The sequence below is a fragment of the Sciurus vulgaris genome (assembly GCF_902686455.1).
Source record: "Sciurus vulgaris genome assembly, chromosome: 7".
Taxonomy (NCBI): Eukaryota; Metazoa; Chordata; class Mammalia; order Rodentia; family Sciuridae; genus Sciurus; species Sciurus vulgaris.
The window spans coordinates 17,411,042-17,434,448 of NC_136467.1; the positions used below are offsets into that span (position 1 = coordinate 17,411,042).

Here is a 23,407-nt window from a genome sequence, read left to right on the forward strand (position 1 = left end):
AAAAGGGACCCTTCAGATTTCCACTCAGCTGAGCTTCCCTCTTAACCTCGCTCTGCTGCCATTTTCCTCTTTATGTCCTTGAAATGACAATTTGTGCTGAAGTGACAGGTAGAGTGTCATCAAGATCAAACCAGGTAAAACACAAGTCTTAGTCCAGAAGGGTCTTCCCAGGGTGGTGTCTGGAATTGGAGCTTTGAAAAATGTTCAAATGAGGAGCAGCTGTTCCTGTTATGTTTAAGCAAGTGCTCCAGCCAAGAGTTCAAACGCTGCATTCCTATTGGCTCGCTAGGGAGCCCTGAGGTTATTGTGTGCTAAATATATCCAATGAATGAAGAAAAATGAAAATGATTTCCTATATGTTGGCTATGGCAGCATAATTCAGGCAGAACACTCGGCAAGGAGTCAGAATGTCCTAGAAACAGTTCTGCTACCAACCCTGTGGCTTGTGTAAGTCTAGTTGCTTCTGAGTCTTAGTTTCATAGTTTGGGTAACTGTCTGTGCACAGGGTTGATAAAACGTGCATAACAGCATGTTAAAGCATGATGTAGAACAATGCAAATATGAAGCACAATAATGTTCAGCTGAAATGAAATTTTACCTGATTCCCAAACTATCCAGTCAAATAAGCTAACCTTTGCATTTTTAATTTGTAAATTCTAAAATAGGAATTCAGCACTATTTGAGTTGTAGCATATTTCAGTACAAAGTATTACATAGAAAATGCTCTTTTTGGGATAAGTATCAATTTTGACTCTGATGTTGATATTAGGTTCTGTTGAATAATACATTTATAATTAAAGAACATGTTCACCTTCTAGTCACTTCAGTGAGTGGGTAAAAGGGAAAACTCTAGGTGTACCCATTAATAATTTAGCACAGGGATGCTGTATTAGTCAGCTTTCTGTTGCTGTGACAAAACACCTGAGAAAAACAATGTAAGGGAGGAGAGTTTTAATTTGGCTCATGGTTTCAGAGTTTAGTTGGTTGGCGGGCTCCATTGTTTCTGGGCCTGACATGAAGCAGTACACCGTGGTGGGAAGGCATGGCAAAGAAAGCTGCTCACCTCATGGCAGCCAGGAAGCAGAGATGGGAGAGGTGGACAAGGGAGAGGGAAATGAGGGAGGGGCCCAGGATAAGATAAGAAGGTCCCCAGTGACTTACTTCCTCCAACTAGTCTCTACCTCCCACTAGTCCATTCAATTATGAACCATCAGTGGATTAATCCATCGATGAGATCAGAGCCCTCATGATCCAATCATTTCTCAAAAGCTCTGCCTCTGAAACTGCTGTACTGGGGAGGCTTTGGGGAACATTCCAGATCCAAGTTATAACAGATGGTGAGAAGTATCTGATTCTGTTTTTCTTGGGATAATTCCATGAGAGGCTAGTTCCAGTTTGCTCAAGTCTGGTACTGAGGAGCCTCAAGTCAGAAATTTGCTTTTAGAGTCATTTTGCTATGAGATGGGTAGGTTCCTCAACTGTCATCTTTGCTAGAAACATTAAATAGGTGATAGTGAATCCGCGTTCTGTTGTTTGCAATGCTTACTGGAGGCCACACAACGATCAGTGTAAAAGAGAAGGAATTAAAGGCAGGATGTAGTGCCACACACCTGAAATCTCAGCCACCACTGAGGCAGGAGGATCTCAAGTTTGAAGCCAGTCTGGTCACCTGAGAAAGACCCTGTCTCAAAATTTAAAAAAACAGCTGAAGGAAGATGTGATTCAGTGGTAGAGCAACCCTGGGTTCAATCTCCAGTACTGCACAAAAAAAAAAAAAAAAAAAAAAAAAAAAAGGTATTTCCGGCCAGGAAACAAGTCTTGATTTAAGGAAAAAAATGAATAAAAAAAAAAAAACAAAAACCCTAACCCTGTGTATTTTGGGTCAAGAAAATGTTCTAGATGTCACAGTCTGTCTAGAAAATGATTAGATTAGTATAGTACTCAGAGGTTGACAGGAGGGAACTTGGAACCCAGTCCCAGCTTAAGGTCACACAGGGCAGTAATGTCCATTGGGAACCCTGCCCCTAAGGACAAGGAATAGAGGAAGGGTGAGTCCTGGTGTTAAACTTATCTAAACATCCCAAACTGAACTCCTCTGCCACACAAGCCAGCTCTAGCCCTGCCAGCTCACTTCTTTCATTTGCATTGCCACCCAGAGCTGGGAATTCTGAGCTCATGCTGCTTAATCTTTTACCTTTTTTGGTCCATTCAACTCAATAAATAATCATTGAGCATCTTAGGGCCAGGCACTGTTTCCCATTAACTGAAATCAGTCAAAGAGCATCTCTAACTTCTGCCTGCTGTCCTTCTTCAATCCCATGGCCAGCACCCAGCCCATCCCAGGGCACACGTGTGGACAGCCTCGAGTGTGCCTTGCACTCCCTCCCTGACTGTATGGGTTGGAGGCAGAGTTTTCCCCAGATGGTCCCCATCTCCTGAGCCTCAGCTCTGGGCAAATCAGAGTAAGACCAAGGGCAGAGACCCAGAGGGGACAATCCACAAGGGATCAGCCGCTCAGGATATAGAACCTGCAAATAAAAGTGGGGAAGCAGCTTAGCTGCTAATAAGTTTAGAAAAAAACTATTTCCTTGGGGTACTTTCCCATTCTGAAAGGTTCAAGGATTCCTTGGTACCCTTAGAGGAAAATAAATATTTCTTCCAAGATCCCTAACAATTAGGGATCTTCAAAAAGCCATGAAATCTTTAAAAACCAATGAAAAGACATGAATGTTAGGTTCCCATGTGCATCCTGGCCATGCCACTCACTATGCCACCAAGAGCTCATTGTTTAACTTTTCAGGAGCCATTTACCTCTATTATACAAACAGGGATAACAGCCCCTTTCCTATAGATCTGCTGTCAGGGCAGAGTGATCTTTTGCTTCAGGTCTGCTCTTGTTATTATCTGCAAACTCCACTGTCCCTAGAGGTGCAACTCAAATCCCACAGGAAACCTGATGTCTTACTTTCTCCCATGTTTAGCCCCTTTGTGTGCCAAGTTCTATACTAAAAATATTTAAACTGAGAGTTACCTGAATTTTCGTTCGTTTGTTTCTACCACCTTGATGACTGGACAGAATGACTGTCTTGACATCTCCTACAACCTTATTTTCACTGTGTTGATTTTTTTCTTACCTTTATAGCTGCAATTATGATATTGCCAGAGAGTTATTTGTGACAGTCATTACATGGATCACCTTTCAATTACAGAGCCAGAATTTCAATCATGTTGTAATTATGCAACAAGCTCAGGAAAGATGATCTGATAAAGACTGATTTTAAATATAAAATAGTAATTTAAAAATAATAGCAACAAAATAAAATTCAGTCATATGAGCTAGGAAAGATAACAGCCTATTGATCAGCTGGCAGCGTGTGCACTGTTTTAAATATACTACCCATGAGTTTCTTCTGTGCAATACAGATTGAAAGCAATGAAGGAAAAAAAGCAGGTATAGGAGAAAAAAAAAAAAAATAGGTTTGGGAAGATGCTGGAATTCTGGAGTAAATTGTTGTGGAGATGGCTCCCTCTAGTGTACTGAACAACATAGGTGCCATGGTGAATCTTGTCCCAGTCACCAACATTCCTGGAACCCCGTGAAGGCTACCACCTTCCCTCCACCTGCACAGCCAACCACAGGTCAGGGAAGGAAGAAGGACAAATGCCCTTTTTTCCACTGGACTTGAGCACCAATCATCATGGAAGTAGTGAACTGACTTGAAGTATCCAAACAAATAAAAAGTATTAAAAAGCTTGCCTTTTCCTGAGAGAGAAGGTAATTACAGAGAATAAGCAAAACTGAAAGGTAATCCTTTTACTAAAAACATTATTTGTCCCCATCTTGTGTTTTTCAAAATGTGAATCATCTGAAAATATATTTTCCTCATAGGATCCATAGGTTACTTGGAAGCCCCCCCCAGTGAGCTTTGGCGGGAGGAAAGCAACTCTTCTGATGGAGAAATGTAAAGTAAGGACTCAATGGAAGCACAGTGTCATCTCTGCAGTCTTAATTCCCTGAGATGCTTTCTTGAATATGAGTTCCACATCGAAGGACTGAGAAATATTTAGTGTTTGGCAAAGATCAACTAATTTTTAAAAAATGTTCAGTGTGCCCCAGAGCCCTTGGCATATTGTGAACATCACACCAGAAGGGACAACTCCACACCCACGACTGTAGCATTTCCTGAATTATTTAACACAGGGATCCCCCCCGCCTTATCTCACACAGTAAGTTTGTGAATTATCCTTTGGGAATATACACTGGATTAGAATATCAGTATCTTCCTGTGAAAGAGAACACACAGGAAAGCAGATCTGATACAAATAGGGTGACTATGGAAATCTGTGGTCAGTGTCCTTAACTCTCTTCCATGTGTGAACAATTAGCAATGCGACAGGTTTAAGTCAGCCCATTGCAGTCCTGTAGTGGGCTGGGAAAGCATCAGCAGCCCACAAGATCGCTACCACATTCCTCCTATGTCACAGCTGTGATGCTACTTTGAAAAGAGAAACAAGACTTGAGAAAGCACAGGACCCCATCCTGCCAGGTTTTCAACTTTCCTCAAAACTTTTCCTTGTGGCAACTGTACTGACTCACATGGGCGCTTCAGGCCCACTATTCGTAACGGGATCGTAAACACACAGGGTACTTTGAAGAATTGAGAGGCTGTTTTCCACCAACTCATCAGCATGTTGGGCACCACTGCTTACAGATGCCAGGGATCAGGGCATCCGTGGACCTGGAATTACATGCAATTCTACGCTCTCTTGCTGAGAATACAGTGTTCTGTGGTAGGAACAGATCCTGTGTCAAGTGTGGGAAGGGTGGCGGCTCTTAGTTTCTTAGCTTTTAGGGGTGAGAGGTGGGACATGGTTCATTCCAGAAGAGCTTGTGGATTTCAACAGACCACTTATTTTCTTTCTAATGCTTCCCAGCTGAGATGACTTCAGAAACAGGGAGGTAAAGCAATTTACTCCAATGGCTGGTGAAATACACCAGCTGGAACTTGAACTCAGGACTTTGCTGGTGTGTAGCCAGTGCCCTCATCAGTCAATAACTTTGCTTCCTGGTTTCAGCTGCCTCTCCAGGCTCCATTGTACAGCCAGTATCTGGCAGGACCCGTCTTCTGGGCTGTCTCTGAAATAAAAGGCATGTTACAGGTCAAGTCTGAATATTCTGGCAACATAGGCGAGGGCAGATGGGTTCCATGCCTGCTCAAAACATACAGCGTCTGGTGAAAACCAGATTGAAGATAGCTAAACTCACCCGCCAAGATTCCAAAAGGAAAAACTTAGCTCACATTTTTCCTTTGACTGGTGATTTTTCTTGCCGTCTTCTTCATTTTCTTCTTCTTCTTTTTTTTTTTTTTTAAGGGAATCCCCATGTTTACAAGTTGAAATCCAAAATGTACGAATGGTCAGTTCACAATCCTATGACCCATGAACATCTGTGGGCCTGAGTGTTCCTTGGGAATCAGCCGTGCTGGAGCAGCGAGCCAAGCCTGCCCTAGGCAGAAAGGAATTCTCCAGAGTGAAGCATGGAGCAAGGCCTGGGAGGTGCAGAGCAGCTAGCCTCTACTCTGCCTTCCAGAGGCATGTCTGCACTCGACTTCAATTACTTTTATGAGCTGAATCGACTCTGCTTTCTGAGGTGAGCCCATCTGAAACTCCTTATAGGATGCAGAGCGTGAACCTTCACTTTGCTTTTAAGAGAAATAAAACTGTTTAAGCTGAGATTGGCAAACAGTGCCCAAATCTGCTAATGGAGAAACAAGGACCTCTCTGTGTCCTTCAATTAGGGAGAAATTCTAGAATAATACTTTAAAAAAAAAAAATCTGCCTCAGAGGACATAAATGAGAGAGAGGGGATGGGTCCCCCTGCCCTGACTCTGAAGAAAGCCCAGTGAGCCCATAACCCTTCATTTTGGCAGGTGGTCCTGGGTGTGGCTGGATGTGACTCATCATTTCTTTTCTGGGTTCTAGATCAAGAGATGAATGTTGGCTGTTTCATCACTTTAAGTTTTAGCTTGGTAGATGCTCAAAAATTAAGTGAACCCTTAATGGCAAACGTTAGGTTGTGATGAATCTGTGTCTCCTCCCTGGACCTTAATGGTCCAGATCTCTACTGATGAGCTCCCCGGCGATGCACTTCTCTCCTAGTTGGAGCTCAGTTCCTTTCTCTAACTTTTCTGCAGGAATGTGGGTGGTATGGAATGAATTATGTCTCCTTCCAAATTCACATGCTGAAATCTCAACCAGGACCACAGAACGGGAGGTACTGTTGAAACTTGGAAATTGGTTCTTTAAGGAGATTAGAAAGTTAAAAGGAGGTCTTTAGGGTGGGCCCTAAAACAATATGACTGGGGTCCTTGTAAGAAGAGGAAATTTGGACACGGCATGTGAACGTACAGAGGAAAGGCCTCAGGAAGATATGGGGAGGAGATGGTCATTTACAGATCAAGGAGAAAGGCATTAGAAGACACCAACCTGGGACTTCCAGCATCCAGAACCGTGGGAAAATATGCTTCCATTGTTTAAGGCCCCAGTCTGTGGGCAGGCCAAACTGCCTAATACCCTGGGCTTCATGGCAATGACATTTCTGGGCTATGAAAGAAGTTCCATTGTGTTTTTCTTAATAGAACTTTAATACTCGTTTTAGCTTAAAATGGGTTTTTCTGTAGCAGGTTATTTATATATTTTGTTTACTTACTTTTTATAGGTTTATCACCAGATGCAAGTAAGTCCTCTGCATCTTCTTGAAGGGAATTTCACAATTTTGACCCATAATATAATTCTTAATGGCTATGGGTCATTATTCTGCCTTGGAAGAGATACTCTTATTATCTATAAAATTACTTTAAAGCCAAACAACTCATTGTAGAAACCCACAATTACCAACACTGCAGACCAAACAAGGGTTTTGTTTTGCTTTTGCTACTGGGAACTGAACCCAGGGGCACTTTACCAATGAATTGTCCCCAGCCCTTTTTATTTTTTTGTTTTGAGACAGGGTCTTGGTAAGCTGCAGAGGCTGTCCTCAACCATTCTGCTTCAGCTCCTGGGTCATGAGGAGTATAGGCATGCACCATAATGCCCAGCTTACAGCCCAGTTTTTGTTTAGCACTTGGGTTTTTAAATCTCATTTGAGTTGAACTCATTTGCTTGGGTTACAGAAGAACAAATTAAGTGGCAAAGGGTCAAAACTCATTGTGTTTAAAATGCTCAGATTCTTATTTGAAGTACATCCCATTATTATCAAAATAGACTTTTCTTTTTTCAATTTTTTTTTAGTTATAGATGGACACAATACCTTTATTTTATTCATTTATTTTTATGCAGTGCTGAGGATCAAACTCAGTGCCTCATGCATGCTAGGTAAGCGCTCTACCACTGTACTACAACCCCAGCCCACAAAACAGACTTCTTTTTCATCTAATACCAAGATACTGATTCTTTTAACAAAAGAGTCACATGTGGTTGGAATGTAGTGTGTAACATTTAGAAGGCACGAGAATTCTGTCTCTCCCTTTTTCTTTCTCTGTAGATTCTGGACTACAGCAGTGAAATGTCCCAGGGTGGGCATTTCTGGATGAAGGTCACTCATGTGAAAGGTTAGAATTATCCAGCTTTTGAGGCTCTGTGTGTGGGAAACATCCAGTTTACACAAGGAGGGCCATGGGGGGGCCGGCCCTTCCTTCTCTACCTGTCTGTAGACATGCGGCCTAGACACATGACATCAGAGACTGAGGATTCTGATGTAGCCTTCTAACACAAAATTTACCAGTGGAAACAGCAATAAAGCCAATTGTTTGGTGTTTTAAAAACACAACTGGATGAATGAATGACAAGCTGATTTTTTTAATTGCTATTTTTTTTTTGGTGTTGTATAGCTACACAAATGAAAGTTAGTTTTTCAAAAACACGTCTTTTTGAAATCATATCTCGAGGAAAAGAGCTTTGCCAATTAAGAAGGTTGAGGGGTCTGTGAGAAACCGTAGGCACTTTTATTTCTATCTATCAACAGAATGGAAAAAATTTCAACTTACTTATATTCATTTATTTATATGGGTAATGAATAAGTTAAGGAACACTTCATCTCAAACACAGATTGCTTTTATTTTAGCTAAGCTAATGTTTCAGTTCCACATATACTTTTGAATTTCCATCAATGTCAAACACCATTTTTTTCTTTCTTCTTAAAAAAAAAAAAAAAAGATTTACAAGCACTTTTATAGCACTCAAGGAAAGTAGGCTGAGGGTTCATAATAATAATTTTCCTTTTAAAAAACATCCATCAGACCAAAATAAAATCATTTTAATTAACTCCTTCCTGAGTAACTAAAACCTTGGAATGTGCTGAAAGGTTATAATAAATAAGGCAGTCAAAGATCAACTAGCTTAAAATGTATTTTTTAAATTAAACTATGTAAAATGTACAATATATTTCATGAAGTACAAACTATGTTGGGCCTGGGGCCAAAGAAATGTTGTCATGTGTGCCAAAGAAACTGATGGCTGCCTTGACTTTTAGGACCTAGAGACTGTTTGTTGACACAAAATAACAAGAAGGCCCTGCAAGTAAATCAGTTGGCACCTTTTGTCATGGAGTTACAAAGATCACTGCTGAAAATAAATGCCTTTGAACACACAGGTACAAGTGCCCACGTGAACTGGCAGAAAGAGGGATTTTTTTTCTGAGTGACCAATTGTCCTGATCTTCTGACAACAGCAGAGAAAACTTGGTCAAAGAAACTTTATTTCAGATTGTGAGACTGCACAGTGTGTAAACTAATCTTTATTATTTAAGTGTAATTTCATAAAATGACTCACAACATACCGGGCAGCAGTACTTGTAATTGTTTTGAACATGATAGCTGTTTTCCAGGTTGCTTTTCGAAGTATGCCTAATGGGAGGGCCCTGGTCTCTCTGCACAGGACAAAGGGTTCTTCTTCCTCTGAGAACATTTCCCTTATTCACTTCGCTGCTCCACTCCTCGAGGCAGAAAGGAGGCCCACAAGTGGCCACATGCTAGACTTCTTGCCTCTGTGGTCCCTGCCTTCACTGGGTGCCTGTGGGCTGGAGCCTTCTTAATATATCTCATGATAAAGTGACTTCAGTGCCCACTCGGCAGGTTCCAAATGACTTGCTTTATATCTTGGCTCCTGTCCAGTTTTAGTGAAGGAAGAAAGAATTCTAGAGAGACTTGTTGGTTTCTGAAAAGCAGAAAATGTGTAGCTCGTGTAAAGCCAGAGTCTTATTTGCTATTAAGTACTTGCTAGTACTTTGCTAGTGCTCTTCGAGAATTGGCTCTAGGGGAAAGCATGGAGCAGGCAAAATTTGTCACAAGTATTCTTCGCACCACTACCGCTACATCTTGGTTCCTCAGCTCGCTGTACATCATCTACCCAGGAGAACATGTATTCTCAGGGTTTTTTATAAGAGTGAAAGTACTTTTGAATTCAAAGGAATTGATTTCTAACGACTGAACCAAGACTTTGCTTATGGGGGCAGGTAGTGGGGGTGTAGGAAGTGGAGAGGAGGATTATTTTGGGGTGATGGAACTGCCCAACGTCTGTTCAGATCATATGAGGTGCATCCACTAATTCAGAAAGTTGGTCAATCAGTCTCTTACCCAGAAGTCTTACTTCTTCTCATTTTGATGTCCCTGGCAAGGGTCCTCAGGAACAAACAGTTCCGTAAGAAATAAGACTGTAGTTCTAGTGCTGTCTGTACAGAGCTCAGGATCCCTTGTTACTAAAAAAGGACCTCCTGGGGGTCCCCTGAGAGGTAAAAGATACCAGGTTCTGCAAGACTCGACTTGGCCAGGGGTGGACTTGAGAGATTATGCACTTTCTGTGGTCAGGCTTAGAATTCCTGGCATCTACATCAGAGCTAAAATGGTTCCTGGGACTTCACTGAAAGCAATGCTAGGGACAGGGATGTTCAGATTAGATGCAAAGCACACACTCATGCCCTTTTCCTGATGTCACATGACCCCCAGATTTTGATCTGTCCTGAGAACAAATCCTTTTCCTTGCAACTTTGAGTCTTCAGAATGGTGCTTGGAAATGGAACGTCTCAATGGAGACATGCACTTTGACTTTGAAAGGTACTTCAGGTGCTGATTGATTGGGGATATGGCACAAGACAATTTATTCTTTCAGAGATAAGTACACTGCTCTTGATGGCAGTGTCCCCTGAGATGGGGCAGAGATGGAATTCTACCCATGTGGGTAGAAACCACTTCACGGGGATCTCCCTTTGATGTTCTTTCCTGCCTTACCTTTCTCTCTTTCTTCTAGAGCAGACTCCCTAGTCTCTGAAGTGGTTTTTGTAGTTCTACTGCAACATACAAGTCTGGATGTCTTCTGCCATTGAGGTAAGATTTTTACAAGTCATTTTACAAATGATAAATTATTGGGTTGTGGGATATATTTCTCCCCCTCTGCTATGTACAGGGGGTGGGGCTGTGTAAGCTACTTTGGGACAAGACGCCTTGTGATGGAGCCATCTAGTGTACCTGGGAAAGACTCAAAAGAGCCAAAGAAAAACACAGAATAAAATTAAACAAATAAAACCCGCAAAACCGGGCATCTCCCAATGACCCCAACATGTGGGAATGTTTTGTTCTTTTTAATGCACCCAAGCATTAATTTAAGTCCCTTCTGGATTTTTCTTCCTCAAACAAACAAAACAACCTTTCTGGAAAAGGGAGACACAGCCATGGAGCAATGCAGTGCCGGCATCACCTCTTATAAATATCTTCTAGCCACTTTTCGTCGTCTTGCTCCTCATCGTCCATGGGCTCCTCGGTTTCCAGCGGGGTTGGGATGAAGAACTGCGGCCGCAGGGCGGGTCTGCTCACGCGAGACTTGAGTCCAAACTTGCGCTTGAGCAGGTGGAACTGCTCCTTGACGTAGTGGTAGAACTGGTACTCGTATCTCATTCGCTGGTAGAGGATCTGCACGGCCTCGGGAGAGGGGACAGTCTTCTTCACCGTCACAGTCATGTTTCCAAGTTTCCTATGCTCTGGAAGAGAACCGGGGCCACGTGAGCACGCGTGGGCGGAGTCTGCAAAGAGGGGGCGGAGTCTGCAAAGAGGGGGCGGGTCTGCACGCCTGCACAGCTCGCAAGAGGAACCCACGATGCCAGCGCCGGCAAAAGCGGTACCCAGCACCGGGCAAGACTTCCCCAGCTGACTCAACACAAATTACCACTGGTGGACCGAGACAGGCATCATCGCCCTATGTAAATGTATGATCACACGACTGGTGTGAATCTACATCGTGCACAACCATGGAAACGAAGGACCCCATTTGTGTACAATGAATCAAAATGCAGTCTGTAAAAATAAAAAAGATACAGTAAATAAGGTTCCTATCCTTTTCATGGGAGAGGAACCATGCAATCGGACCACGACTCAATAGTTAACTGTAAGTTATTTCTTCTTTTAAACCCGTGATCTCCCTGCTTCCCCTCTTCCTGATTCACGAATAAAGGGTTCTCTGCCTTCAGAAAGAGGCACACAAGAGCTCTCTTTGCTTTCTAATGATCTTTTTTTTAAATTTAAATATCAGTATAAAGTTTATTTTGATACAGAATCAATTAGCATTTCACTATTTCAATGTATTAAGGAAATAAAAGACTAAGATTTTTAAATATATTCTTAAACTTGTGATTTTTGAATGTTTTGATTGTGGCTATATATAGCTGAAATGTGCTTAATTTGATACTAATGCTTAATAACATGAAAATGTTATATGTATATAAGATAAAATTCTGGCTATTTTAAAGTGCATAATCCAGTGGCATTAATTACACTATGTGCAACCCTCACCAATATTTCCTGAATCCTTTCATCAATCCAAACAAAACTTTTTACCTATTAAACAATAATTCCCCTCCCCTCCTCACCCTATCCCAGGTAACCTCTAATCTGCTTTCTATCTCTGAATTTGCTTATTCTGGCACCTTATATAAGTAAAATTTTACAATATTTCCCTTTTGGGTCTGCTTTCTTCATTTAGCATAATGTTTTCACAGGTGCATCCAAATTATAGTGTGGATCAGCACTTTATTCCTTTTTATGGCTAAATAATATTCCATAGTATCGATATGCCACAATTTATGTATCTATTCATTTACTGAGGGATACTGGGCTGTTTTTACCTTTTGGCTATTTTTGATGGACATATGCATGATATATGACTTTCAAATACTTTCTTTCTGAAGGTTGTCTTTTCACTTGGTTGATGGTATTCTTTGATGCACAAGATTTTTAAATTTTAATAAAGACTAATTTTTCTAATTTTTTCTTTTGTTACATTGGCTTTTAGTGTCATATTTAAGAAACTGTTGCCAAATCCAAGGTCATGATGATCTGCCCCTGTATTTTTCTTTTGCTGTTTTTGTTTTTAACTAAAATTTGTGACACCAAATTTGAGTGGATACATTATTTGCTACATACAACTAGTTGTTTCCAAGATCAGATTCACCAGAAAGGACAAACACTTTTCATTTTTGAGGCTATTTGAGAAACTTGGCATATTCATTCTAAAGAAGGAATTAAGAAAATTCCCTGGGTAGTACTGACCTCGTTGAAATAAGGGTATTGGTTTTCAAATTGCCTCTCCTGAAAAGTATAATGCACATCTGGATATGCCAGCTCTAGAATTTTTGTTACTCTTCTAAAATGGGTTCCTAATGGAACATTTCATTGTGTCTGTCTTCTCTGCAGAAATAAACTCTAGCTAATATGGGCAGGGGTACATTCATGGACCTTAACTATAGGTATCCCTTTGTGGATTTTTTTTCTTTTCTTTTTGGTACTGGGAATTGAACTCAGGGTCTCACGCATGCTTGGCAAGTCCTCTACCACTGAACTACATCCCCAACCCTTTTTTGCAAAAAATTTTAAAATTTGATTTTGAAAGACAAGTTCTCACCATGTTGCTCAGGCTGGCCTCCAACTTGTTATCCTTCTGCCTCAGTCTCCCAAGTAGCTGGGATTACAGACAGGCACCACCAAGCCTGGCTCCCTTTGTGTTTTTAAAACAGAGTGATAAGAACTCATAGGACAAAGCACAAAGAGCTTTAAGTGAAGCGCTCAGAAGTAGGAAACAATAATTCCATCAGCTACAGCCTCCTACAATCCCGTCCTCAGAGTACTCTGAACTGGCTGAACGCCCGGCCTGGTGGCACCTGCCTGGAGTCCCAGATTTTTGGGAGGCAGAGGCAGTGGGAAAGCTCACCCGCAGGAACTGGAGGCCAGCCTGGACAACGTATTGAGATCACATCTCAAAAAATAAAATTGGGTGGGACTTGGTTATCTCATGTCAAAAACAAAAAAAGATTCCCGTAATTTAAAAATGAATTTATTAGTTGTGTGGCCCAACCTATTCCAAAAAGAATTGAATTTTACAGAAATATGTTTCTATTAAGTGAATAGTTGAGGGAAGAAAGCAAAGGGAGAATGAGGACAGGAAAAAAGAAAAGGAGAAAAGCCAGTGTTGGGGGTACTCTCTCCATAGAGAGATCCCCCTAAAGTAGCCCTCCTTGCTCCTGCTCCTGCTGTCCTTCAGCAATAAGCCGGGTGCATGGTACACAAGGATGTTGAATTTGTGCCTTGGGGGAAATGGGGTTGAGATAGTTTCTCCTCTGGGTTGAATATTCTGTCTGCAGAGATTCACATCCTGCTGCAGGGGAGGACAGTCATAAGGTCATGTTACCATGTGCCACACCAAGCCGCCAATCCCCACCTCACCTCATTTAAACCTGTCTGTCTCTTGTATCTATATCCCATTAGTTTAGAACCCAGGCAGAGTCATATGTTTGCTACCTATTAGCTCCTCGAACCCAAAGGCAAGAACACAACCATGCTGCGACATTCTAACTACTTGTATTGGAAGCAGGTTGATAGTTTGGCTCCAAACTTTCCAGCAGCTAGCAAAGGATTTAACATATTATGTTTTTCTTGATATAAGACAATCTATCCACAACTACTCGTTATGAAACCATTGGGAAATATCTTCTATCAATTTTCATAAGGAAAGGCTGTAATGGAATTTGCAACATTCTAATAATATCCTTAAGAGTAAATTCAGGGTTTCAGGGGACAATTGCACATTCTAGGTGTTCAACTCTTTACTGGTCTGGCTTGATCTGGAAATACTCTTCAAAAGTCCAGGTAGAGGGGACTGGGGTTGTAGCTCAGTGGTAGAGCATTTGCCTAACACATGTGAGGCACTGGGTTTGATCTTTAGCACCACATAAAAATAAATAAAATAAAGGTACTGTGTCCATCTACAATTAAAAAATATATTTAAAAAACAGTCCAGGTAGAGGTTCTGGATCCTCCTGGGGACCTGACTATTGCTCAAGAGCATGGGGAGGATTCAGGGAAGCCCATATGTAAATATCTTAGGTTCTTATGAATCCATTAAGAATATCTGATTTCAAGAAATGAATATATTTCATTTCCTTCAAGGACCTTTCATGTATCTTCTTTATTCCAATAAGCATCGGACCCTAGTGTGATGAATGAATGCTGGAGTTAGCTATTTTGTGTGCCAGTCAGATACCTAATCATAAGCACTACATGGAAGGAAGCACTTGGATTTACATCTTATGAAAGGGAAGGCACCTAACAGCATCTGGGACTTAAGTAGGAAGCCACCCTAGTGAGTTCTGGAGAAGGACCCATACAGGTGAGTGTAGGGAGTCTAGATATTCATAAAGAAGCAATTCAGGTTCTCTTCCACTGCAGGGTCTCCAAGTTCTCTGTCTTAAGGTTGAAACTGTAATTTCCTAAAAATGATGTACAGCAAGTGAAGTCAAATAAATATTCTGCCCATAAAGCCATCCGAGAAATATCCAACTGAATATTTAAGCTAAAGCAAAATAACTTCCTAAGGTTGTTTCAAGATAACTGGGTTGCAAATGCTGGTCTGCATAATGCCCTGAGTTGTCTTGTAGTCAAGGGTTTTTAGCTTCAAGACAGGGAGAGTTGGTACATGGGCAGAACAGGTAGCCAGCTCTACCAAAAGGAACATTATAATTAATACCTGCTAATCAAAAGCAAAATTACACATATACATAAATAAGTATATAAGTGTATATGTAAAAAGTGTCATTATGTCCTTTGAACACAAATGAGAAGAGCCAGGACACATTTACATGATTAGTTAACTGAGCAAGAGATGATGGTGGTTCCAACTAAGCCCAATTCGTTGGGATGCTGTTAGAGCTTTTATAGCTCCATTTGGTAAAGACTAAGATGCAGCGGAGCTCAGCACTTATGCACATAATCACATTTTAGAGCTCACCCCTTGAGAGAAAAGACCTGCTACAGTTTAGAAGCAGAGGCTGAGCAAGACCGGCCTGTTCAAGGTCACGCAGTTAGAAGTCTGCAGAGGTAGGAGTTTCCGCATGACAGTCAACTGCTGTGCTTTGGCAGTGCTGTTACCAGTTGAGGATAGGCCAGCAGCATGTCCCTCCATGATGCCATGCAGCACAGAGATCAAGAGCCGGGCGTGGCATCTCTTCTTCTTCACATAGACTGGGAAGCGCAGACTTAGAGCCGATCTCATAGGAAACAGGTTGTGGGGGTGTTTAGAGGGAATGGCTAATGAATTTACACACTGGAGGAAGTAGAGGGTTGATTAACAAACAAACAAACAAAAATATGGACTAGACCATCTCTGGGCCAAATAGGAAGGGTCAGTGCCCATAGAATTCACACTGAGACACTCCACCATGAGCACCATTGAGGGTGTCTCCGTTCCACCTCAGAGGTGGGCACTTTTCCTGGGTTCCTTATTTAGCTTGAACTTTCAACTATATTTTTCTAGTAGGAAACTAGTTATTCCAGCCCAGTCAAAATAAATAAACTCAGGATCTACTGAGTTTAGGAGAAGTAGACCTCATAATGACCAGTATCTGAAATCCCAGTCTGGCCATCAAGTCTCCTCCTGGACAGCACTGGCTTGGGAGATCCCGCGCCCCTTATATTGCCTGGTTTTATCTACTTTTTATAAGCAATCGAGAGACTTTTAGTAAGATTCCTAGAGGTCTTTCCTACCAAAGTTTAATTGCAAGGGACCGCACTCTCTATTGTCTATTTGATAGTGCTGCTCAGAACACACACTAGGAGGTTGGAGCCCTCTGTTTGCTAGAAAACTACACAAAGTACAGACTTTTAAGGTAAGGGGACTTTAAATTTCTGGCTACAAGAATTTTAAAAGATTCTTTCTTGGATAGCAAAAGATTGCCAAGTGTATATCAGTTTCCTTCGTTCTCTTTATTCATCTTAGCCCCCTCCCTAAATCCCCTATTTAATCTGAGAGACAGTGGCAGCTGGTTAGAGGAATCTTATGACAGCATTATTTTTTTTTTTAACCAAGCTCCAGTTTTACATTAATATCCAGTTCCTGCGTCACCCATCCATCCTCCCTTTCTCTGTTTCTCTTCTTCGTTCTCAATTTCTCTCTCTCTCAACCGGCTCCTCCTCACCAAAATTCACATGTACTTCTTAAAGAAAAGCCTTGTCTCCACGCCCCTCCCTCTTCTCTCTGTCCCCTGAGCCACAGCCCGACTTGTTGTCTGAACTGGCTATCACCAAATTTCCAACTTCCACGCAGGACCCAGCCATGGAGGCCTGCTTTCTCTTCCCTCATGCCTCCATTCCAATGACCCCTGCTTCCTTGCTGAGCACTCAGCAGGCAATGCCAGGCCTTCCCACGACCTCTCAACGTGACCGTGCAGCTCTGGTGGCCTTGTGCTTCATCCTGATGCCCCGCCTCCCTGCACATCTGTACAGCTCTTCCCAGGCATCCCGCCTCTCTGGCGGTCCTTTCCCCTTCTCTCCATCCCCTCCTCTGTCATCCTAACCTTCCCCTCTCCCCTGTTACTCCCTGGGGACATCGTCCAATCTCTACCTTTAGTTCTCACACCACCATGGACCACAAACCAAACGTTCATGTGAAATGATTACCGCTTCTCTGACATCTGTTTTCCAAAGAGCTGCCAAATTGAGCAAGAAGGTTAATGAAGCTGCCGGGGGTTACGCCGTGGGCAGGAGGGCTGTGTTGCTGAGGCAGAGAATCAGATTCAGCCAACACTGACAGGAAACGTGGATTATGGGTTTGGGTTATGCTCACATAGATGCTCTTTTGCTTAATATTCTTAATAACTCTGTGGGGTATCATACAGATGGAGAAACAAGTTGTCTGAGATTTAATGACCTACTCAAGGTCATAGTCACAAGTAAGCGACAGATGGGAATTGGAACCCAGGTGCCCCTTTGTGTCGAGGTTTTCCTTAACTGTAATCACTGAGCCATGACCAGTGGACTTCTGTGAGCCCACAGAAAACTATCCCCATCGTAGGGAAAGACCAGTGGGCAGTTTACCTTATATAGTAAGTAGACGATTTTTTGAATCTCATTTCCAAGACATATGGTTATGTGTCCTGCCGTACAGTCATCAGTGCTATGGAAAAGTCATTCCACTGCTAAGTGTTCCACATTTTTGGAAAATGCTAGACTTTCCCTCCAAACAAAACAAAGCCACATGAACTATGGAATCAGCCTCTGCAGATCACCACAATGGCGGTTCTAGAGGAAGTTGCTAGGATATTTTGCAGACGGTCTTTATTTCAGCCCCAAATGATTATGCTTTAAAAATCTACACCTACCCTTAGAATCCTTTGGGAAACAATGGGACCCTTGTCCAGTGGGCAAAGACTGAGAAGGGAACCTCCAAGAAGTATAGACTACACCCCATGAGCATCCTGAACCCAGCAGGAGCTGAGGTGGCTTCAAGGGGCACCTGTCTCTTGTGCCCACTGAGGAATATTTTCAAAGGAAGGGACAAATACAGAGCTCTTTCCACTAAAGGTGGGAGTGGCAAGAAGGAAGCCCGAGAGTCGACTGGCAGGCAATGTGTTGGTTGGCCCATGGGGTGTTTTTTTAAGACATGGACTTAGTTACAAGACTTGGTCCATTTCACATGGAAATCTGGATTCCTGGCTTCGTTCAGAGGAAAGCCTCGGGGCTCAACGTGAGTGTGACTGCCCCTGTGAGAGGCCAGGGAGCTCCAGTTTGTCTCAGACCCTGAATGCCAGTCTATTCTTTTATGTTACCTGACAGGTTGCTACAGAAATTTGGGTTTTATGATTCTGCTTTGAAGGTTTTACAATTCTTTTCATAAATCTAGAAAGCAAGGTCTTCATGTCAAAATCAAGGCTTCAATTAGGCCCCTTTGGTGTGCCCAATGCCACCTTCCTCTCCTCTTTCTGCAGATATTAATTAACCGTCCTGCGCCAGATGCAGGAGTTACAGGCAGTAACTGGGACCTGCCACCACCACGATCATCATCAAACATTTTGACAGCTTCCTCTGTGTCAAGCACTGTGAGATATGCCCACATGCATTTAATCTGTTAAAAATTCCCAATGCCATTGGGTCTTTTCTCATCATAATTTATAGATGTGACACTGGGATTTAGGAGCCTGCTTAAGTCCACAGAACTGGCAAGTGGAGAAGTCAGAGGTTGGGTCTGGGGAAGTTTGACTAATGAGCCCAAGTCCTCAGTCCTTCACCTTTCAAGGTCAAATGGAGTCTAAGGGGAGGCTCCCTCCCAGGTCTCATACCCATAAGGAACAGATAGGGTCAGTTTGCTGGATGGACTTGCACTCTGGAGATACCAACCCTGATGGGCTTATCTTAAATATTCTGCAGAGAGCTGGGTCCTTCTGAACTATTGGATCCTGAAGATTTGCTGTGTGTGCAACTCTGAGAGCTCTGCACAGGGTTTGTGTGTGTGTGTGTGTGTGTACACCAAAGAATGGAAAACTTTGGGATGCCTCCACAGCACGATCAACCCTTTAAACATTTCCCCTGGATTGTGTCCTTCACATCCCCCCCAGTTTTCATTCGTGGCTCTCCTAATGGAGCCCTGACACAGAGTGAGCAGCAGGGGCTGGCACCCCATTTGCTTTTGTGTTTCCAGGGCTCAGCACCTGGGGAACCCTGCATCCTCTGGGCATGCTTCCTGAGTGGGCCGAAGGCGTCTTGGAAGGCAGAGTGTGTTGTCAGAAGCAGAGACGGCTTGTCTATGTCTGTGAACAGAGAGTCAGCCAGGTGGGGACACAGACAGCATCTGAATGTTCTTTCTAGAAACTCTGGGGACCTGGAGTGCCAGGTCCCGAGCAGATAGCAGTCTGCCCTCCCATCTGGGACTCTCTGGCTCCCACTAGGGCCTGTGTATTTCACTGCTGAATTTCGCAGTTCGTTGCTTTTAGGGAACGATAGCACTGGCCATGTTGTATTTCTCTGCCCCATCCTTTAATTAATAAACACACTATGGCAAAAAGAAGCTATGGTTTCAGGATGCTTATGATCTTTCTTTCTTTTTTTTTTTTCACTGATCTTGAGGGACTGGTCAAATAACTCCCTTAGTTATGTTTGTGGTAATTGCAGAAAATTTCCTCAAAATAGGCACTGGTTTTGAGCTGTGAAATGTTCACAAGGGGCAGGCGAACCCAACCTTTGACCCTTTTATTCTAATACAAAACAGATTTTTTTTCTTTACAGACATGTCTAGTGAGCCTGAATCAGGACTATGTGGGGACAGATTTTTCCAGGCTGTGTGCCCTCCCTGAGGAACCAGTGGCAGATGCTCTATAGTTATGTTCCTGAATAGGGATCCAGTTCAATCCCAAATAATATAAATATCTGAGGTTGATCACCCAATGCTGGTAAAGAAAATCAAAGCCAAAACAAGAAGAGAATGAGGCCAACAGGGGGGCTGCTGTCTGCATCACCAACAGGGTCATCCCACCTTCCTCCTGACCCGCCCAACAGAATAGCACCCCCTGATCTGCACAGGGCTCCTGGGTCCATGTGCTTTTCCCAAGCCCTGCATGACCCCCACAGCACCCACTTCACCCACAGGTACCCAGGGCCTGAAAGGTCAGAACAGGGGTTGGGTTGTAAGGCCAGTTAGTGACTGTTCTGAGACTAGAAAGGGGCTTTCCGATGCCCAGTCTAGCACCTTTTTGCTACATCACAGGCTGCTAATTTCCAAATTGAGTGGAAATCTATAACCACCCACTTCTCCTTGCCTGGTGTGTATTCTGGCACTACCGGGATCGGTCAAGAAGAAGGGCTTGAGTGTTCTAACTCAAGGGGAATGCCTTGTAAGTCGAGCAGCATCTGGTGAAAAACTTGCCAGCCAGCAAAAATGTCTGCAGAACGAAGGGGACTGTGTCTTTCTCGTTTTCAGTGCCCCGATGTCTAGCTTTACACTGGGCACATATGACTCTCCATAAATGTTTGCTGACTGAAACCTGATTTTAAATCCCAAAGGGCAACTGTTGGTGTTGACTTGACATTGTCATTTTGTTCGATTCCTTCTTTAGCTGAGGGTCCTCCCTGCGCAAACCTTCTATTTCTAGAGGTTGAATTTCTTGAGGGTAGGCTGATAGGGCAGGTTTGGCTTGTAGGCTGCTCTGGACAGGGAGTATATTTGCTTTTCTTAGCCACTCTGTTGAAGAACACTATGTTATGGTGACAGATCGCTTACACATACTTAGCAAAGCTTAAGAAATACCATGATAAGGGATGTTATGCCATGAACATAAATACCTACATAGAAAGATATATGTCACTGCCACCCAGCAGCTAGTGAATTGGTGCCGTGTGTATTATTCACTGTAGCCAATAACTAAAAAAACATCCAAGCACTGTTGGGCCAGAAGATGTCTGTGTGATCCAATTATGCTATACGAATGCAGTTCAGTGACTTAATTTGCCAGCACTTTTGGTACTTTGTAATGCTATTTCTCTATTTTTTAAAATTTATTTAAAATTTTTTAAAATTGTAGATGGACACAATACCTTTATTTTATTTATTTATGTTTATGCAGTGCTGAGGATCCAACCCAGTGCCTCACATGAGCTAGGCGAGCGCTCTACCACTGAGCTACAACTGTAGCCCTATTTCTCAATTATTAGAAGAAAAATGTTCTGTTGAGAAGCAAAACACTTATTCAGATCACATCCACCTGTCCCCTGTGCCCAGGGCTTTTCCATGGCGATAATTTAAATGGTGGCCCTTCGGCCAGTCTTGAACATTCCTCACTGAAGATCTTAGGGTAGGCTGCTGGGATTACCCGAAGGCAGCTGGTGTCACAGGGCAAGGACTGCAGAGTGAAAGTCCTAGAGGGTCAGGAAACACTTCTCTGCTCAGCACCATGCCCCTTGCCTGGGATGCACAGGCCAGCAGAATGCACACAGACTCTGGTTGGCCAAGGCCTGGGCTCCTCCCAATGCACTGCCACACAAACACTGGGACTCTAACTTCTGAGCATGATGATACATATCACTCACCAGCAATCTAGTTTTTTGAGCAAGACAGTGTGGTGACAGGTATGATGAGCGTAATACAAGCCCTGAATGGATTCTGCTTGACTGCCCGAGATCAGGATAATTGTGCAAAAGCAGTGGTTCGTTCCACCTCTGCGGCTCTGACTTTATGTTTGGACTGGTTCATAATCTTCAGTACTCTTTAAAGTTCCTTTCATGTAAATAAAAAGGAAATCACAGACCTGCCCCTTAGAGACTCCCCTCCCACTTCTCTTCATCTGTCAAACATGCATAATGGAAAAACGATGTTGCCCTGGCTCTGGGCCAGAATAAACAATCTGGAAATACTGTGTAAACCCAGCTGCTGCAGCGGAGGACAGAGGCCTCCTTTTATGACCTCCGAGATGGTTAACCATATGCAAAACAAGCAGACCTCGCCACTGATTTGCAGTGTATTTTGATGCTGGGCGGGCTTTGGCATTCCTTTTCTGGATCTAACCATGCTGACCAGAGCCCCCTTCCCCCAACGATCTGGACCTGTTTTAAACTGGTCCAGCAGAGATCATGTGCAAGGAATGGATACAAGTTTCATAACCACCAGACGTGGGGCCCAATTTTGCCACCAGAAAAAAAAGGTGCCCTTCCTTCAGGGGACTGGGCAGTGAAGGACCCAGAGGCCCTTAGCAAGCATTCTTTCAAATGCGAAGCTGTGCTACTTCCAGGAATTTCCAACACACTGGGATAGGCACGCTGTCTCAAGTGACAGGTGTGAGGAAAGTTGCCGGCAGGTATGGGGGGACTGCAGCACTAGGCAACTGGGGAGAAAGCACCAGCGCATGCTCCCCAGGACTTGCAAATGCTCACAGCGTCTGCAGAGCCCAGCACCATGCTGGCTGCTCCCGAAACCGTGTGAACACGATGCTTGTCACAGATAGCGTAAACTCATTTCCTGAATTATGCAGGGAGGCCACACAGTTCAAACACGTGAAATACAACTGCAGGGCAGCCGGACTCCCCTGCAGCTGCTTGCAGCGGAAATGAATGTGTGTCACTGTGGCTCCTCGTGATGTGCAAGGCCGACAGGGCCAGCGTTTGATGTGCCACTCAGATGATCGATGGCATGTTAAGATCAGCTTCTTGGAGGTATGGCAATTAAGGAAAAGAACAAAAAGCACTTCATGGCTGCCTCCGTGCTTAGGGTTGGTAAAGTAAACAGAGGGATTTTTTTTCCAGTCTTCTTTTCAGATCTGGAAGTATAAATACCTAGAAAATAGTTCAAGATCGCTTTGAATTTTAAGAGAAACTTTTCTCTATTTAGCTGAGTGAGAGTTACATGATTTACTATTTTTCCCCCCAAATGCCTGAAACTGCCAGGCCCCTTTGATGAAAGAGAATGAAAGCTTTCTAATGATCCCACTTTGCTTTGATTTTTGGAAGCAGGGGCACAAATAAAATGAACCAGGATGAAAAGACACTTGGCCTGTTTGGGTAGGTCACTACTGAAGGCCAGTGGGGCTCAGGGCACTGGCCCCTTTAGGGTGGAAGCTGACCAGCCACCAGCCTGTGAGGAGGCATGTCCTTTCAGAAACAGCGTACAAGATATAACCCCAGCAACCTGCGAACCTCTAAAGGTTGAAAATACAGGCCCTCACCTTGAGAAGGGGTAAATGATAATAAGAGAAACAAATTTCCAATGACTTCCTGGGCCACCTGGGAGTTCCCACTTTACTGGGGATAGGAAAGACCTTTCTCCTAGTGGAGCATCAGAAGATCAAGATGCAGGGCTGGAAGGGGGTGGCATTGATGGCTACAGGTGTCTATCTTTTGTAGGGCCAGGTGAACATCTTGCTGGAGAAGCTTCATGTGCAACAAGTCACCTGGGGAGTTGGACACCTGCAGAGGCACAGGGGGCTGTGGTTCTGACGCTTTGGTGGCCCCCAGCTGAGGCAAGAGATCCTCAAGCTTAGAGTGCAGCACATCAGGGTTGGAAAAAGCGTCCGAGCTCCTCCCGCCAGGCCCACACTGAGAGGGATCAGCTTCGA

The 23,407-nt window shown here is 43.3% G+C and overlaps 1 protein-coding gene across 3 annotated transcripts in view; it reads right to left on the reverse strand.

Annotated features, from left to right (window-relative positions):
- Nucleotides 1-3,713: 3,713 nt before the first annotated feature.
- The window catches only part of UST (uronyl 2-sulfotransferase), a 277,664-nt gene continuing 257,970 nt past the window's right edge, over nucleotides 3,714-23,407 (reverse strand). For 2 of the 3 annotated variants that reach the window (XM_079146879.1, XM_079146880.1), the window contains exon 8: nucleotides 8,095-11,029. In XM_079146879.1, the coding sequence (XP_079003005.1) occupies nucleotides 10,746-11,029 (284 nt within the window). In that variant the 3' untranslated portion in view covers nucleotides 8,095-10,745. Of the gene's footprint in view, nucleotides 5,138-8,094; nucleotides 11,030-23,407 lie in introns of those variants that run through there. The other variant, XM_079146881.1, reaches the window with a different exon arrangement.